The sequence below is a fragment of the Rhinopithecus roxellana genome, chromosome 6 (assembly GCF_007565055.1).
Source record: "Rhinopithecus roxellana isolate Shanxi Qingling chromosome 6, ASM756505v1, whole genome shotgun sequence".
Lineage (NCBI taxonomy): Eukaryota > Metazoa > Chordata > Mammalia > Primates > Cercopithecidae > Rhinopithecus > Rhinopithecus roxellana.
This window is the reverse complement of record NC_044554.1, coordinates 65,202,540-65,221,520: the sequence shown is the minus strand read 5'-3', so window position 1 is coordinate 65,221,520 and position 18,981 is coordinate 65,202,540. Positions and strand designations below refer to the sequence as shown.

Here is an 18,981-nt window from a genome sequence, read left to right as displayed (position 1 = left end):
ATGTTTTCTTAAGCAATACTGAAGCAGAGGGAGAGCTATGGACTGCCTACATCACTCAGCCAGCCAAAGGTTTGCATGGCACCCTCCTTCCCATTCCCCCCGGACCCCTGAGACAGCCCTTTCAGCCAGTACCTACCAGTGCACAGGTCACCCCCTGCACCTCTGTAGGAGGGCCTGGCTCATCTTTGTTTTCCTCACACAGTCAGAGTCAGCGTTGGTCCCACACTGTCCAGTGCTACATCCAGACTCCAAATGAGGGGGTTGCTTCCTCAGCCCAGTCCTAAGAACAAGCCTGCTGTGTGGCCTCATCTGTGTTTCTTCATGGGACTCTGGACAGGAGGAGGCAGGGGCTTTTCCTGACTCTGGCTCACTCTCCAGAGTGCCCCCCCTTTATATACCTCCACTGTCCCACTCTTAGACCATATTGTCATTGTTTCCACCCAAGTGCTGGGTGCCTCAAGGGCAAGGACCACGTCTTTCATCTCCATTGTTCCCTAGCACCTGGCAGGGTGCAGATCACTATATTGGTTCTAAATAAGCAAACTAATGAATATGTGAATCACCGAAGGGCTATGGCAGGGAATGCCTTTACACTAAGGGTCAGAATCCTCACATTTAAAAATTAGTTTATCAGTCATTTGGGATTATGAACCTAAACTGTGAAATGATCTAGAGCAGCAGTCCCCAACCTTTTTGGCACTAGGGATCAGTTTCGTGGAAGACAATTTTTCTGTGGACTGGTCGGGTGAGGCAATGGTTTGGGGATGAAACTGTTGCACCTCAGATCGTCAGGCATTACATTTGCATAAGGAGCACACAACCTAGATCCCTCACATGTGCAGTTCACTATAGGGTTCGAGCTCCTATGAGAATGTAATGCCACTGCTGCTGATCTCTCATGAGGCGGAGCTCTGGCAGTAATGCTCCCTGCCCACCACTCACCTCCTTAGGCAGGGCTCTAGATCAGGGGAGACCCCTGCCTAAGTTAGATTGTAGAGCAGCCTGTGACTGATGAGGGACAGCCTGTAGCTGATAATGGCTAGAGAGAAATAACCTATTTGATATTCTTCCTACTTGCCTTTGGAATAACGGATAATCTCTCTGTGCATTGGTTTCTCCCACTTGATATTCATAGGTCTCTGAGCAGTCTATCCTCTCTCCTACCTTGCCTGGGGCTCTGAGGAGAGTGACCTGCTTGTAGGAGGGTTTCCCTATGTTTTTCCAGGGCAGTCAGTCAGTTAACACCTAGCCAGTTATTTTGGAAGTTACTCCTCCTGAACCTGAATGAAACTTCAGGAACAGTCACTCAGCTTAAGCAAAGCTATGTACAACAAGCACTTCTAGAGTCAGTGGTAGTACTGTCCTATCAGAAACCTGTCTGATCAGTAAGTCTTCTTGCCTCCCATTTGAGTCTAGAGGCTCTCATCCTGGGTATACCTTTGAATCTCCTGGATGTTTTTTAAGCATTGAAGGAAGTCCTGTCACCACCCCTAGAGATTGCAATGTATTTGATATAGCATCTAGATTTGATCTACACTGGTATTTATTACAGCAACAGTGCTGATAATATGAGCCTGGCACTGAGAAGCATTGTCTCCAAGAGTCCTCACTAGAAGGAGCTGGAGTGGCACTTGTCCCCCTGAACAGTCTACTGCTGCCTTCCCTTTCCCGAAGGTGGGTGGGAGAGCAGAGCACCTGTGTCGTCCTCCTTAGCTGGTTCTGAGACAGGACTCCCATATTGTGCAGTTGGTGGTGCAGCTTCCCACCCACCCACACGCCCACATACACATGCACACAAAGCCCACTGCTTCTTAACTTTGGGCAGATCTGTGGAGGGGAGATAAGATATATCTGTGGATCAAGATTCAGTTTTGCTTTGGTGGGCAGTTGTGGGGAGAACAGTCCACAGCTGTGTCTGCAATTTGTTACCAGAGATGAAGATTTTTTTAAATTCTAGCTCAAGGAATGCTTCCCTGTATCCATCCCACCAGCTCCCAAGCATCACATCCTACCCATTGGTAGCAGAAGAGCCTGCCTTAGCAGTGAGAGGCAAGGCCAGACACCAGTTGAAATCCCAGACAGCTTCCTACCCTCCCTCTATATCTTGTTAGATATTTCAAGCTTTAAGTCCTTATTTGTGCTCTGCCTACTTGGCTGGCTGTTCTTGCACTTGAGCGGCTTGTTTGCCTGGACAGGTCCAAGCTGTCTGAGCCATCAGCAGCTGCACCTCCTCCCTCGCGCCTTCTGTCTGAGCCAACCTTGATTCACAGTAGTGCAGATGGCCCCAGCCATACCCAGGGATGTCTGCCACTCCCATCCTCTCCCCTGCCCTGCTTTCCCAAGATGAAGGCTCTAGGTCAGACCTTGCCTGCAGGTCAACCTGGGGCTAAAATGAAGACCGCTCTTAGTTCATGTTCTGGCATATTAATCAGGGTGACATGATAAAAAGAATTTATCTGAAACTCAAAAAACAGGGCAAGGTTTAAGTTCATATTTTGCAGAAAACACTTTCCAGCTTTCATCAGAGCTAATCTGTTTTTGCAGATGGCCTTAATCCCACCCACTTTGCTCCCTAAGTATTTCTGGGAGCTGAAAGTCAAAAAAGCAGGTGTCAGAAATCACCTTTCTTCCTTTTCCTACCCTTACCTTATTTTAATATAGATTTTGGCAACTTCTCAAAGTACCAATGCTTAGTTTTTCAGTCTGGTTCAAGGTGCTGAAAGGTAGTGCCCTGTAATACACCATTATAATCAATTAGTTTCCCTTTTCCTTGTCTCTTTCCAACAGAAATGAAACGATTGGTAACAAGTATGAGAGGGGTCATGGGTGACCTTGTTCAAGAGAAAGATATGGCTGCAGCAGCCCCAGGACACCACTCTGCCTTTCCCCATTGCTGGCTTATTGGTGAGCAGCAGAAATCTGGAGCTCTACAGGAATCAGATGTCCCACCTAGCAGGCTCTGCCAGAGCCAGACATAGCCGTCCACTCTGGCAGCAGCCTATCAAAGGGAGAGAATCCTGGGGGAGCTGTCTACCACGCTGCCCCTTCCACGTTAGATAGGGCCATGCAATGTAAATAGATCATTTGTATTTACATTTGGGTCATCTGCAAACCAAAGGGATCTCAGCAGCTGTTGGAATGCCATTGATACAGCCATACCAACATTTATATTGTTCATTCTGATGCCTAGATTGCTATTACTGACATTATTTTAAGGCTTTTTCTCCCTTAGAGAAAGCTCTTCCAGCCCTAGGCTGCTTAAATAGGGAGGAACAACTTTTTTTTTTTTTTTTTTTTTAAGAGACAGAGTCTTGCTACGTTGCCCAGGCTGGTCTCAACTCTTGGACTCAAGAGTTTCTCCCTCCTCAGCCTCCCTAGTAGCTAGGACTACAGACGTGCACCACCCTGCCCAACAAACCTTTTTTTTTCCATTGAGGAATATCGGGATTAAGATACATTATGGACTTTCTATACAACTTGGAGTGTTTTCTTCAGGATAAGTATATTTTTAATCTTTAATAATGATAAAATACTTTATTGGCACCTAAGGAACAATAAAATACTGACTAAGAGGACTGAAGAGGCATCTGCTTCTGTCTCTAGAATTTGAAACCGGTCATTTGGTTAGCTCTCACGCTGGAGTGTGCATGGGGCCGTGTGGGTCGCAGAAAATCAAGGGGTCTCATTCCACTGAAATATCATTGTTACCTCAGCCTATATCTGGTGTCTGGCCTCTTCTCTCCAATTTGGTAAGGAAGAAAGCTCCTTTACCAAAGGGTAGAGCACCTAGGCCGAACACCCAGGAACCTTTTTCTTTCTCTAAAGTCACATGATAGATCACACCAAAGCAGTCAATTTCTTGTTCTTCATAACTGCCCCTATCCTCCTTGTGCAGATTACATGTCTTTTTCTCTTCCTGTTACAATTGTTACTTAACCTCTTAACCACAGGAAACTTGCTTTCTTGGATCCATTATTTTCTTGTGTCTGACCAAATCTTAGTGATCTGCCTGCTTTTGTTTTTGATCCAGAAATTCTAGTCATTTGGAAGTACTGGACCAACGGTCAGCTATAGGCATAGTCCAGGTTCTTGAGGTATAGGTTCCAAGGACCTGAATTGACAATATTTGTCTTAGTCCTTAAAGTAACCATCAGATTCACTGCCAGAAACTTTAGCCATCTACAAAATGTGGCAGATACACTACCACTCCCCCACCCCCACCCCCGGTTATGTCAGAGAACATCCCTGAACTGCTCAGCACAGTGTAGAGGGGACAGCAGAGCTCCAAGAGGGATCGTGCCTTCCTCATCCTGCAGTGAGGTGTGATTCAGAAGAGCACACAGCATGCTAGAGGCTTGGAGGTTAGGGTAGGGAGGTTCTTCCCCCTGTTCTCATGTGGCTTACCTGCAAACCTGCCTAGATGGGGACTTACAGAGGGCTCTCATCACCCCAGAGCTGCTTGGACTGCTCAAATCAACTATTTAGCTGCTTGCTGCCAGGATGTCCAGGACATGAAGGGGGCTGCATAAGTACAACTACTAATTGCCCAGGAGGATGTTTTCCTGTTGTCCCAGTACAGGGCCACCTCTCAGGCTTCATGTGTTGCATTCACTGAAGTTTTAGACATGAGAGATGGCTCTGTTCTCTCTGGGGAACACGTCAGGAAAAGATTGCCCAGCTGACTCTTCCCTGGTCTCAGTTCCGAATGAAAAGCCTGCCTTGCGGCCTTCAGCATCTACTACTCCCCGTGCCACACCTGATCCCATCTCAAGTCATTTCACACCAGCAGAGGGAAGCCCTGTTCCAACTCCAGCAGCAGCACCACTCGGGGGCGGAGTGGGGGGCAAACTGTTTACCATTGTGGTATTTTGTAAACTGCAGCAGTGAGGTCTGAACTTCCAGGAGGGAAATGAAATGACCTTGGGTGACAGGTTCAGGACAGCCAGCATTTGTCTTGGTTGCTGGTTTCCACATGTTAAATGCTTCCAGTTGCTCCTGACCTTCCTTGCCTGCCTTTGTTGGTCAAGTCCTATAGGCACTGTGGCATTTGTGCAGGGAGCAGGGGAGAGGAAGCTTTTCTGCTTTACTCTGGCACCTGACAAGGGCTTTCTATCCAGCACTGGTATTGCCAGTGGGGAACTGCTGAAGTAGCACTCTAGAGAATCACCCGGGAGACCCCTCTGTCTCCTGCCAAGCTAAACAAACCCTGCCCATGCACTCTTTTGAATCACACCTCATTGCAGCTTTGTTCCTTCTTACCCGGTACTGCTCAGGACACCGCCTTACGGGAAAGTCCTGTGTGTCAGCAAGAGAAGCACTTGAGGAGAAACAAATTGACATAGGAAGGGGGAGTGCAACCCAGTCATCTTTTAAGTAGAAAGAAAAGGTCATCGGAGCTGTATGGGGTGCAGGTTGGATTATTGTTGACTCTGCCTTGCTGTGGCAAAAGGGCCAGCTCACTGGGTCCAACCCTGGGCATTGCCAACCCCATCCAGCTGCTGACAGCCCAGCACAAAGAAAACACATGCTGTGTACACAGATGGGTTTGCATGTCAGCATGAGCCCATTTTTAGCCTTTGCCCAGGAAGGGCAGTTCACAACACAGTAATTTAATTGAATTTGCCTCCCTCCATGACCCACATATTTGAAGAGGTTTGGGGGGAAATGAATCTGGCTGAGGAACATGACCCTGCCGCTCTGGCACTGCCCCAGAGCCGAGCCACAGTACCATAAAAGGTGTCACCATCCTGAATACGACCCAGGGCATCTGTCTGCACTGCAGGCTCTCTGGCCGGGCTGCTTGCTGGCACATCTGGCAAAGCAGCCTCTGGAAGCAGTCCGTCTCTATCACGGGGAAGCCACCAGGGGCAAAATAAGGGACTCCCTACCCCCTACTCAAGACCTGCTGGCAACAGCTTTAGCAGTAACTCACAATATTAGCTTTCATCACAGATTTCAGTGTATTTAGAATGGAGAGGGCACAATAAGAGAACCCCCTACCCTCAGCTAACACCGAAGCCTCAATAACAGTTATGATCCTAACTTCATTGCTGTTAAGGCCACATCCCTGTACTTCTGTCCTGGAAATGACCAGTATTTAGGGACCTGAAATTGAATCCCTTACCCTTACTTCCCATGAACTTATTACCACATTTCACATCTCAAATGCCATTAGTTTTGTCCATTATGCCTGAGCTTAACCCACACTCCAGACTCCAAAGACCTGCCCCTCCCTCCCAGCCAGCTAGTTCCTCCTTGAACTGAGGTCGTCAACTCATCAGGAGGCCACTTCTCCTGTGGTCACCCCCTGGGCCAGAGAATCTGCCCGTGATGGGTAGTCCTTTCTTATTGCTAACCTGTAACCTCTCGGTCCGCCTTTTCTGTCCTAAGTCAGCTGTACCAAGCCTGCTAGGGAAAAGCATTCTCTTTGGTTATCTTTCTCTCTCCCCATCAATAGCACATCCTCCTGGCTAGCTAACGTCTCTTGTGTAATGATAGCAGCACCCCTGAGAGAAAGGGAATTTCTCTGGCACAGTTCATCTCAACACCAGCATAACACAGGCTGTTGCTTAGGAGTGGGAATCATTAGAGTCAGGCCATTATTGGAGGGGACTGGTCTCTAGGGGAGCTAGCAGAAATTACCGCTCCTTAATAGATGGAAACTCATTTGCCTGAAGCCCCCGCCCTCCTCTTTATTTTCTCTGCATTCCTCACCTCCCATTGCTTCCCAGCTTTGAAGTTGAAAAGAGAGGTAACTCCACCCAATGCAAGATAGCAAATTTCTGCTAAATTAACTTGGTTAGAAGAAATCCTTGCCTGAAAGCACTGTTCTTTTAGAATGTTTCTATTGGGACTTCACTTGAAGCCATCATGAAGGACACAAATTCTAATTAAATGTATGTGATAAAATTATAGCCAGGGCCACTCTGTTCCCAAGAGAGGATCTGTTGAGATGGAAGGAAGAGGAGACAATTTCCTAGCTTCCTGGACCCCGGTTTCAGGGTAGGCCCCTGAGTCAACCTGGGCTGCCAGAGCTTTCCCTCTGAGGGTCCCTTTGCTTACACAACACTAGGAAGGCCAGGGAGGAAGAGCAGGACTCCGGGCTTCTCTGCTTCTCCAAGGGGCTGCATGACCTTGCACAGACCTCTAACATGATTTAGCTTTCTGCAAGCCCTCCTGGCATGTTGGGATAGATGTTACCTTACTACCCTGCACTCTTGTAGAGAGAAGGGGAAGGCCATGGAAGCAACACATGCCCCTTTTGGTTTATTAGCTGTGGGGCTGCCATCAGAACACACATGCCCTGAAGAGAAAGGAAAGTTGCCTGATTTCTCAGCTCTTCCTGTTTGAGTGAAATTGTGAGTGGGCACCATCTGTCTCAGAGCATTAAGCACAGATACAGTACTGGTGGGAAAGGCCTTCCCCCATCCCAAAAGGGAACTATAAAGGATTGCACCAAAATGCAAACTCCAGGGGGCACTAATCACTTTGCCATTTCTGTAAATGGCGCCCCCTGGAGTTGTAAGTCATGGTGGCCCTGCAGGTGCTCAGCAATTGTGCTAGATCGGGAACCCAGAGACCACAGGTAGGGTCTCTGCATCACCAGCTTTGTGACACCTGGGCAAGGCACATCTTCCTGGGCTTCATTTTCCTCATAAATAAAATGTGAGGGTTCAACTAGATTTTCTGAATTAACTTGGAAGTTCTCATTGCTCTCTCCACATCCCGGAAGTTAGGAACCATGAACCTGTGTTCTGTCTCAGTGTCCATTGCCATCCCCAGGTCAGCCAGCCTTGATAACACACCCAGAATGAGAAGGCACCCTCGGCTGACATGACACCACTAGTCGGAGTGGATGTGGACTTACACATGAAGGGGGAAGAAGGATTAAGGAAAGGGAAAACCTCCAACGGGCACAATGGATGAAACAGCAAGCGCACAGAATGGGCCGATGCCTTATTCTTCTTGTGTTCATCCTTCTCTGTGGCTTCAGAGCCTTTTTTCTGACACATTTGCACACAGCACCTCCATTGCTTGCCATCTCTCCCCCTCATGAGAGAAACAAAATGAAATGCAAACATGCTTTGAAACAGCACAGTCTTGTCCTGTCCCTCTGCATCCCCTCTCCTCGTTTCTAATAAAAAAAAAAATACTCTTCCCTTTCCCTGGTTCCTTCAGCAGTCTTCCTTAGGTTATTTTTTTCTTCCCTCTTTTCCTACTCCATCCAGACTTCCCCCTGCCCTTCCTTAAAGAGATGAATTGGAAGAATATGCGGTCGTGTCAGAAGGATGCCATTGTCAATTCACACAGGCAGACACTAATAGGATAAAGTATTATCTGACTTGCCTTTAAGTCCAGAAATTAAGTCTTCTTGCAATGGTAATAGATTATAACTTATAACCACTGTGGCTGGCAGGCTGCAGAAACAGGCTGTTAGTATCTGAGGCCTCAGCTCCATTTCTGGGCCTATTGTGAGGGATGCACTCAGCATTCCTCCAAACACAGCTGCATGGTCCAGGAACTGGCACTTGGCTCCTGACTGGAACTGCCTTTGTGGAGAGCTGCCTATAACTCATTCAGTTCACCTGCCGTGGGAGAAGCTGTCTGAATGGTCTTAATGAACCTGGATGAGTGGGCAGGTAAAGGGAGGAAGCCAGGGCCTTGAAGACTGGGAAGAAGTAGCCCGAGGCAAGGAAACCAAACTTTGCACAGGGAACAGTTAGTGTGTGAAAGCTCTTCTCAGTCATCCTTGCTGACTCATTGAGCAGGTAGAGTGACTTATCTAGTGACTAAATCAGCACCAACTTAGAGACACAGGGAAATGAGGGTTGAGACCTTAAAGGAACTGTAAAAGAGACTACAAATTAAGGAGTTGCCTTGAAGAGGAAATATCATGAGAAATGTTAGGAGGAAAGAGCCATCATTCTTCAAAATGGAGGGCCTCATGCATGATTTCCTAGGTCCTGTCAGGCAGATGAGTGTACTCAAATGGGGATTATGGGACAGGAAACCTGATACAATAATTAATTGAAGGGTTTTTTTTTTTTATTAGTGGGGCTATAAGGTAGGTGGGGGCTGGGCACGGTGACTGACGGCTATAATCCCAGCACTTTGGGAGCCCGAGGCGGACAGATCGCCTGAGGTTGGGAGTTTGAGACCAGCCTGGCCAGCATGGTGAAACCCTGTCTCTACTAAAAATACAAAAATTAGCCGGGCATGGTGGTGCGCGCCTGTAATCCCAGCTACTCAGGAAGCTGAGGCAGGAGAATCACTTGAACCCGGGAGGCGGAGGTTGCAGTGAGCCGAGATCACACCATTGCACTCCAGTCTAGGCAACAGAGTGAGACTCTGTCTCAAAAAAAAAAAAAAGGTAGGAGGGTATGAAAGAAACAAGTAGATCAAATACTGTTTCTTTGGCATCCTATAATTGATTTAAACTGTAGTAATTGCTCTACTAATGTTCCTGATTGTACAGAATGAATGAACCTGAAAGGCTAAGTACTATCTTGGTCCGTCTAGCTCCCACACCTAGCTTGAGAATAGCTTCTCATATCAGTGCTTCCCTGCTACAGTTTCAAAACTCTTCTTGATGGGATAAGTGAGCGAAGATCATGCCATCGTCTCAAATGCTAACTTCCTTTGACAAGACAGTTTCTCCCAGGGATATCCCCCACAGGCCTAGGCCAAATCTCTGACTCACTGCAAGGGTCCATGTGCACTGAACTCATAGATATCATTATTTTTATTGGAAAACACAATTTATATAACACTGTCCCTCTGGAATAATACTCTTTTTGTGGACAAATACCAAGTTGCTCCCTCTCTTCTCCCCAGCACACTCCACCCCCCTCCCTATGACTGTGCCTTAATAGAAATGAGGAAGTGGTTCAGAGCAGATCCCTAAGTGAGCCTGTCAGGGTCAGGATTAAATTACATCCCTGAAGGCTGGGTTGCTTCCCCAAGCAGTGGACAGCCTCCAGGATAGGGAACAGGACTATTGTGGGTAGGTGGTTTGGCCCAAGTACTGACAGCAAAGCTGGCATGTACCAGAGGATAAAACCTGTGATCATCCTAAAATCTAATTCTAGCCTCTCATTAGGAAATCAAAATGCATTCTTTCTTCGCCTCTCGGAAAGTTGATCTCCCTGCTTTTCTTCTCCTCTGTTCCATGCCATGAATTTCGCACTAACAGTCCTTCCCCATCCAGGGTCCAGCCAGCCTCTTGCTTGCTAAGGCAGAGGAATCTCCCTGGCTTTCCTCCTTGACTGCATTGCAGCCCCTTAGCCTGTGTATCTGCCATAGAACTCCATTCTTCTCTCATTTGCTCCAATTATGGTGCTTTTTAACTGCCTTTCTTTTCTCCTAGCTCTGCAATACTGTTCGGAAGCTCCATGGGCCCTCTCGGTGCTACCTTCTTCCTCCTAGTGCCTCCCCCCCTCCCCACTCCCAGTCCTCGTAACACTTCATGGTCAGGGAGCATTTCATCACTGATGTGAGTAATAAGGCTTTGACTGCTCTGTGCCAGAGAAGCATGGGTAGGGGAGAAGACGTTAGGAAGTTTACCTTCTTGGTAAAGGACCTAGGCTTCCCAAGGTCCCAGCCCTCAGCTTGTGCACCACTATCAGCACCTTCACTTTCTTCTGGCTCACCACAAGGAAAGGTAATCTATTCCTGGACTAACTAAATCAGTGCCTTGGGACAGCTATAGTGCTGGTGTAGGGATCAGAGTACAAGGCAAGGTTTTCCTGGGAAGATAAGTATAACCACGTTTCTCACAGTGATTGGGCTTATAGATACTATTGTCTCTGACTTCTAGATCATCATCCTTCTTCTCTGGAGTAGCACAATAGGCATGTCTCTGGATATACACAGTGTTCAAGAATAGGGGTGGTGATGGGGCTTCTCTGTTGATCTGTATGTTTGAGTGTACTGTCAACTATTATCTAGCATTTTGCTATATGCTGTGGAGCAGTGAGATCTGTATCACACATATACATGTATAATTATATATATGTAAAATTTCAGTTCTCACAATCTGTGAAGTACTGAGGTAGATAGTAATATTGTCTGTATTTTTTAGGTGAAGAAATTGAGTCTTTTCCCAAAGTCACACAGCTAGTAAGTGATGGAACTAGGATTCAACACAGGAAGACTGGCTACAGAGTCTGTGCATGCAAGCACTATGCTATATTGTGTGTGTGTGTGTGTGTGTGTGTGTGTGTGTGTATTACATGGATCTAGTTCCTGAACCCCTTATCACTACTCCAAGAAGTAATTTACTTCGTTTTAATTTAAAGCAAAGATGAAAACAACATTAACCTGTCCAAACCATTCTTCCTCTTGCATGGGAGAGGGGTGCTTCCTGAAGGGAGTGAGACCAAGAGAGTTGCTTTGAGCCAAAAGCTGCCTTGCAGTTTAGCTGAGGCAGGATTCAGAAATGGCGTGAACAGTGCCTGCATTAGCCGATGGCATTGAGTGCTGAGTGCCAGCAGAGGAGATAAAATCAAACATATGTTTGGATATAAATGTTCATCTCTCTCTTTTTTCTAATTTTAAGCCCCTGCTGCTTTGTTGCAGCGAAATGATGGAGCTGTAATTATAGGCCCTGGCCCCCTGAGGTAGAAGCCTGGGGTAAGGCCCACTTAGCCCTCTCCCAGTCTCTAACCATTACCACGGAAGCAAGCCGGAGACCATGGACTCTGACCCTCTTCCCAGACAACAATAGGAATTGTCTTGCCAGGGACTCTCTGCTGGTGGTTTCACCCAGCACCCAGCAAGTTGCTGGCCTCAATACATGTTAAATAGCCATGATAAAGCTAATGTCTCTAGGCCTTAGAAACTAGCCTATCTACCTTTACCTCCACTGATAATAGGATCCAGCTGAAGGGTGTTAAAAAGCCCTGGAGCACGTTATAGAAGTGGCAGCTACAGCATGGCACTTAAAGAGCTAGAGCTGGGGTAGATACGGTGGAGAAAAGGAGTGAAAGAGCCTCCCACTATTCTCATTGTTGAGCCGGGTAAGCAAAAACCGCTCCATTATGGGGAACCTCTGTGGTCCAGTAGATGTTTTAAGACCTCCTCTACACTGCAGAGTTTCCAAGGCTGGGAGGAGGCCAAGCCACCTTTTCTCACTGTAATACACCAAGTCTTATCTAGTTCACACCTTCCCCTTTAGCTGTCACCCTCTGTGGGATCCTGCAGTTTCTGTCTGCCATTGGGCCTAAGAATCAGGAAACTGTTATGTACAGTCCTGATAATCTAACCCCTTAGCACCTGTGGAGCCCCTGTAGTCAGGCCTTAGAGGGCAGGAGAGCCAGTTCTAAAGAGATTGAACAGCTCTAAGAGGGATAAGAGAACATGGACATATCTTAGGAAGGGCCCGTTTTAACTGTGTTTTGCTAGTTAAGTATGTTCTTGATAGCCAACAGCAGAGAGAAAGCACATTGACTTAGGGGTCGAGACCTGGGCTTTTAGTCCCACCTCCTCCACTAGCAGTGTGACCTTGGATATGTCTTTTAATTTATCTGGGGCTCAGTTTCTTTGACTGTAGAATGTGAAAGGATTAGACTAAATGATTTTTCATGGCTTTCAGTTCTATAATGAAAATTCTCTAACTGCATATCATCAGCAAGAGTCTTTACATCCAACGTGTTGCTATAACTACCCCCCGACGAGCTACCAACCCGTGTTCCATTCCTAGGTAACAAACCTTGGCCAGGCCAAGGATGAGTCACAGCATTCACGGCTGCATTTTTGGTACTCACGGGATGCCTCTCTGAAAAGCTGTCCCAAGTGCCTGCTACAGGAGGAGGATATACCATGATAGCAAAGGAAGGTTACTGCTGTAAAAGTTGAAACTGCATGGATCAAAGGGCAGGCCTGCTGGGGTAAGGAACTCTCCTTGCAGCTCTGAGGATACTGAAATCTAGGATCCATATTCTTAGTCTTCCCCCAACTCCTTTGAGGATCCTTTGAAAAGTCCTTCTCCCACAGATTGGAGCTGAATATAGTCTTCCTTGGGACAAATGCATTTGTCCATAGGACTCTTTCCCAAGATTGTTTTAGGCCCATTTCTGTACCTCACTCCTCAGACTGTTAGCCACAGACCCTTAGTCATTGCAGAGTTACTGCATAATTCCCTGTCTGCTCAAATAGCTGTCAAAAAAAAAAAAAAAAAAAAGAAGGGTGTTAGGAAATTGGCTCCTCATCCTCTATTTCTGAAACAGCAACTTCCTCCGCAATTTCCTCTGAATGCATACCCAGGAAGCTGTTTTAAACAGCCTGAGTTGTGTCTTATGGCGCTAGGAAAGGGAGTAATTTCTTGCTTTTTCACCTGGTCCTAGCCAAGTCCCACCCTTTGCTCTTCTGCAGTTTTCTTTTGTATTGGGGGTATGGTGGTAAAGGAGAGGCAGGAGGAATGGATCTTTGGTGCCTAGTACTGTGAGTGGCAGTTTATAAGTGTGTGCCCATACATATGTGCTGGCACACTGATACCCAGAAATGATGTATATACCCAGGAGGATCAAGAATTGGCCCTTAGCCAACTGCTGCAAAGTGGAGCCTGCTTCTCTTTCCCTCCTCAGTTCCAAAGAGTTCACACCCACTCAGTCCCAATTCCCTGCATTAGTATAAATACTAGCACTGAAGAAGTGCAGGGTCCTGATTCATGCAGCCTCTCTGGACATTATTACTCGGTAAGCATCAGGAGACAGACACGTACCACGAAGACATATTTGGATTATTTAGCACCCAGAGAACAGAAGCAACACTGCCTGTCGGAAATATAAGCCAAACTACATTATTACAGACCTCTGAAATCCAGGTCCCCCAGGGTCCTCGGGTAGAGCTGGTGCTGCCTGACCAGCAGCTTCTGCTGAGGTGGCATTTAACTTTTGGCCAGGTCCCAGGAGCTGAGGCTGACCCATTTCCCCTGCTTTTCCAGGGCACAGGGAATTTGGTTATACCCCCAACAAAGCCAGGGACTAACACAGTTAGCTTGTGGAAGGTGCACTAGAATCGGGGTGCTTTTATTTAAGCTAAGGAAAGGTTATTAACAGCTTTAGCATTTTCCCATACTTGAAAATAATTTAACATTTGTCTTTCCCCCATCATACCTCTACCCTCCCCTCCCCGCTTTTTTATTAAATAGAAATGATTGGCTCATAAGAATCTATAGGTTCAGGGTCTTATTCAATTTAACCCTTTGGGGACATTGAATTAAAAATTCAACAATATTTATTAAAATACAAAAATACACTTTTCTCACATTACAATCAGTGTTCTTTTGTTGGCAATTCCCCACCCCACCCCCACCCATACCACCCCCTTTCAAATCTGAACCCCTTATTTCCTTTTAAAGCTAAAGTAATAACTGAAAGAAGTTACATCATTAAATGGACCAGAATAACAGAGATCTCTGCCTTCCCCACCCACGCCCACCCTTTCTCTTTCACCTTCTCCTGAGGTGGCCTGGGAGAGGGAAGCTTCCCCTCAGTGTGCTCCATTCAACAGGACCCGATGTGGAACTCCATGTGTGCATGCGTGTCACTTGTAACTGTGGCTCTCAGAGCTTTTTTGTGAACCATCCTGGTTGGGAAAGGCTTCATTACTTTACATGAGCCTGTACCCTTTTCGTCTCTCCTTTTTTCTTTGCTACTCATGTTCTGCCCCCACCCCATCACCACAACCGGTTGACATCCGCTGTAATAGTCCCTAATGAATCAGCATTTAGAAAAGTCACCAAATCACAAGCATGAGAAAAGCTTCCACTCCCAAGCTCCCCACTTCAGGTTTCTCCTCCCTCTCCACCTTAAAACAAACAAAATGTTTTTAAAAATCATAAAATGCCGTCATTGTCTACAATCATTTGTCAGATTCCAGGAACAACAGGTGGACATGGCACAATGCTAATTTATGGCCTCCTGTGAATACATTCTCTCTGCTTTACCCTCCCTTCCCACCCCCCTGCTGCCGCACCCCTTCAGGGGCCTCCTCCTCCTGGGAAACCCTGAATAGACACATGCCTTGCAGAGTGGGTTAAGCCCAACTGCAGGAATCTGGTGCAATGTGAAAGCATTAAGCTGAGAGCTACGCCAGCTCCCATCCTTCTCTGCTCCTTCCTAAGCATTCTGTCAGGCAAGGCACACGTGTGTCCCAGTGCACAGACCCCCCAAGACTTGTGCACATGGACAAAGACTCAGCCCCTTTAAGGGTTCATTTGAATTTTGGTGGTTTTCCTGCTTAAAATACATGTACAGATCTATCTTCCCCTTAGCCTCTGAAGAAAAATATTATTGCCACTAACATTTTGGCACAGTACAAATTCATGGTGCTTTTTTTTTGTATTTTTTAAATAAGATAATTCTGCAAAGACAGCTCTCGGCTTAAGAAAGATGTCTGTAGAAATTGGTATTCCTGTGTCCTATGAAGCATCTTCTAAAAAATGACAAGTTCAGTCTATCCCTCTTGCCCCCTCAGCAGCCCACATCCTACCTCTTTAGGGATGTTTGTTGTTTTAGTTTATTTTATCTCAGCAATTTCAACCTTATACCAGAAATCCCTTCTGGCAGCATAGCAAGTTAACTTGTGGCTTGTACCCCACAACATTCCCAAGATTCCCCCCCCACCCCCTTTAAATAGAACTTACAAGTTAGAAAATACTTTTGTTTTGACTTTTTGTTTTTAAATTTTAATATAATCTGTTTTAACCAGCCCATAGATTTAATATATAAGCATATACAAGAAAAAGTCTCTCCCCACTCTGTACAAAAGTTGCTGTCTTTGTGTGCATTCTATTGCATTTTATAAGTTTTTTGGGGGAGGGGAGTCATATTTGAGTTTCCTGTACCTTGTCCTTGGTATGGGTCTGAATTATATAAGGTTCAGAGATAGTGGTGACTGTGGGGTGCAGAGAGTTCCCCAGGCTGTTTTCTGTCCAGTGGGCCCCATGTGCTGGTTTGTAGGTGTTGTAGTTAATATGGTCATGAATTGTGGGCAGCACTACTGCCCCCTCACCTGATACACCGGACGGAGCTGCTGTTGCTGCTGCCGATGTTGCTGCTGGGATGTCTTCGTCCACCTGGATAATCTCAACAGTCCGGGCGGCTGTGACTGTACTCCGCTGCTGGTGCCGCTTACGAAGTTTATAGAAGACAATCAACATGGCGGCAGCTAGCAGAGTCACTGCCACAAAGCAGCCAATTATGATCTTGGTGGTCTTCATGACTTCATCCAGACTGGTTTGCATCTTGTCAGTGGTGTCTGTCGCGGGTACTGCCACCTGCTTGGGAACACGGGTGGTCTGAATGAGCACCGTGGTAGAGGTGGTATATGCCGGCTGGTAACCAGTGGACGTGGTAGGAACAGGCTTGTACTTTCGCGTTGTGTCCTCAGGCGAGATCTCTGTGGTCTCCACTGTTACTGTGGTGAAGAAGCTGTAGTTGGAGGTGTTGAGCTCGGCCGTGCTCACATTTAGGTAGGCCGAGGCGTTGGAGTTTCCTGCCACATTGGTCACCATGCATGTGTATACCCCAGTGTCTGAAAGCAGCACGTGGGAAAAGTTCAAGGTGCCGTCGTTGAGGACAGAGATCCGTGGGTGGCGGGAGGCGTGGCTGAGCACTGTCCCATTGGGCAGCAACCACTTCACGGAGGACATAGGGGGAGTCCGACACTTAAGTTCTGCCATCCGACCCTCAGAAATATTGAGGTCTCGAGGTGCATCCATGATGAAGGGGGCAGAGCACTGGAAAGAGGCCTGGTCCACCTCCACGAGGTAGCGGCCTCGCATGTGCATGGGAGCATGACAGCGGCCACAGCAGGTGGAATTGGTGGGTATATACTCTCGAAGCCACCAGGCTAGCCACAGAATGTCACAATCACAGTTCCAAGGATTGTGGTGTAGGTGCAACTCCACCAGGTACCTCAGCGGGGTAAAGAGGTCATGGGGCAAAGAAGAGAGGTTATTGTGGGCCAAGTTGAGTTCCACAAGTGAAGCCAGCCCGTCAAAAGCATTCCGCTCAATCAGGCTGACCTGTGAGTTCATGACCCAGAGCTTCTTGAGGGAGCTCAGGCCATGGAAGGAGCCAGGCCTGATCTCAGGGAAGTGGTTCCCTGACATCTCCAGCTCCTCCAGCCCCACCAGGGGGGTGAGATTGGGCATGTCTTTAATGTTGCACATGCCCAAGTTCAGGTATTTGAGGTTGAACAGCCCCTCAAAAGCTCCCTCAGAGATATACTCCAGCTTCTTGAGCTCCCCCAAGTCCAGGCGCATGAGGGAGGGCACCCGGTTGAAGGCGTAAGAGGGGATGCTTTCGATGGGGTTGTTGCGAAGCCAGAGCTCCCGCAGCTTGGACAGGTATTCAAAGGCCCCGCTAGGGATGACTGTCAGCCAGTTGTCAAACAGCTCCAGGGTGTTGAGGCTGGCCAGGCCATTGAAGGCCCCCACCTCAATCTGCCGGATGGAGTTCCTGCCCAACTGCAGGACCTCCAGGTGGTGGAGGTGGCGGAAGGTGTCGGCCTGGATCATCTGGATGTTGTTCTCCATTAGGTTGAGGTACCGGGTGTTAGAGGGAATACCCTGCGGGACCTCGGAGAGGCCCCGGCGGGTGCACACCACCTTGCTGAACTGGTTACTGCACGAGCAGACAGAGGGGCAGTTCTGGGGCCCGGCTGAGGCGGCAGCAGCGATGGCTGCACACAGAATCCACACTTGCGCCGTGAGGTAGACGACTGGGAGCAGGATGGCATTCCAGGTGTGGTGGTGCACAGTTACCTGCCACAAGAGCTTCATGGTGTGGCACGTTCATAATTCACCATCGCCTGGGATTTTGGCTCGGAAAGGAGAACCAGCCCTACCCCGGCTTAAGTGAGCTAGGAGCTCCTCTTTCCATCTGGAGAAGGAGGTGGGGAGGGGGCGATTAGAGAGACGGAGCGGATCGGCCGAAAAAATTCCTGCTAAACTCGAGCGGCCCCTCGTCTCCCAACCCACCCTCAAGGCAAGCCCTCCGAAAGCTACGACTCTCCCACACTGCAACCGTCCCCACCCAGTTCGCCGTCACCTACCTCGGAAGGAAGGCAGGAAAACACTGGTGTGGTGTCCTTAAGCTTTCTCCACGGGAGCTGGGCACCTCGTTCCCATTCCGACTTCTTAGTTTTAATTAACAAAAGGGGGAAGTGGTGGGGGCGGGGAGGGCAGAGGGGAGGGGAGGGGAGGGAAGGGGTGGGGGAGACAAAATGGCTTCTAGTAAATCCGGAGCCTGAGCCGGCGAAGCCGCGGAGTTGAGGCGCGCCTGGGAGAGCCAAGGCCCGGAGGGCTATGCAGGTGCATGCCCCCCCCTCCGCCCGAGGAGCGGCGCCACCAGCGTTTCCCGGCTTTGTCCTTGGACCCTGGCACGGGCTCGCTCCAGCCGCGGGAGAAGGCGCTTCATCGCCAAAGTGCGCTCCGGCGGCCCCGGCCCGCTACCCGGGCCGCCGCCGGAGGGGGTGCGGGGGCGCCCCGAAGCCGCCCAGGCCGCGCTCGCTCGATGCTGCGCTCCCTCTCCCCGCGTCGGCCGCTCCGGGCCGGCGGCAGCTGATTGCGGTCGTGAGCTCGCGGGGCGGCGAGAGTTAAGAGGTGTTCGCGGCGCCTTCGCCCTCCCCAGACACACACCCCCTTTCTCCTCGCCTCTTCTCGGAGGGTGGAAGAGACAAAAACCGGGCTCAGTTCTCCAGTCCGCCGGCTGCCGGCGCGCGGGGCGGCGATCCGTCAGGCGCCCGAGGGCCAGCGGCGTGGCAGCTGCGCCCGGACCCGGTCCGCCGGCTGGAGGAGCGCGAGGCGCCCGCGGTCGCGCCTGCACCACAGGCCCCTTCAGAGAGTCCGGGGGCGGGCGCGGGTCCGGCGGCGGCGGCCGCAGCCCCCGGCGGCGCGCAACCGCCCGCCGCTGCCCGGCCCCCGGCGCGCCGCCGGCTCCGGATTTGTGCGGAGGGAGCGAGTTCGCGGCTTTG

At 48.8% G+C, this 18,981-nt stretch overlaps 2 protein-coding genes across 11 annotated transcripts in view; one reads left to right on the top strand and one right to left on the bottom strand.

Annotated features, from left to right (window-relative positions):
• The window catches only part of LRRC4 (leucine rich repeat containing 4), an 80,654-nt gene extending 62,074 nt beyond the window's left edge, over positions 1 to 18,580 (bottom strand). For 9 of the 10 annotated variants that reach the window (XR_004057965.1, XR_004057964.1, XR_004057960.1 and 6 more), the window contains exons 1-2: positions 18,061 to 18,280; positions 16,015 to 17,888 (exon numbers count right to left, since the gene is read on the bottom strand). Coding sequence is in view for 3 of the 10 variants with exons in the window: in XM_030932456.1 (XP_030788316.1) it covers positions 16,015 to 17,788 (1,774 nt within the window). In the remaining 7 variants the exon portion in view is untranslated. Of the gene's footprint in view, positions 1 to 14,217; positions 17,889 to 18,060 lie in introns of those variants that run through there. The other variant, XM_010378724.2, reaches the window with a different exon arrangement.
• SND1 (staphylococcal nuclease and tudor domain containing 1) overlaps positions 1 to 18,981 on the top strand; it is a 447,074-nt gene that overhangs the window by 365,861 nt on the left and 62,232 nt on the right. The gene's annotated exons all lie outside the window — the stretch shown is intronic.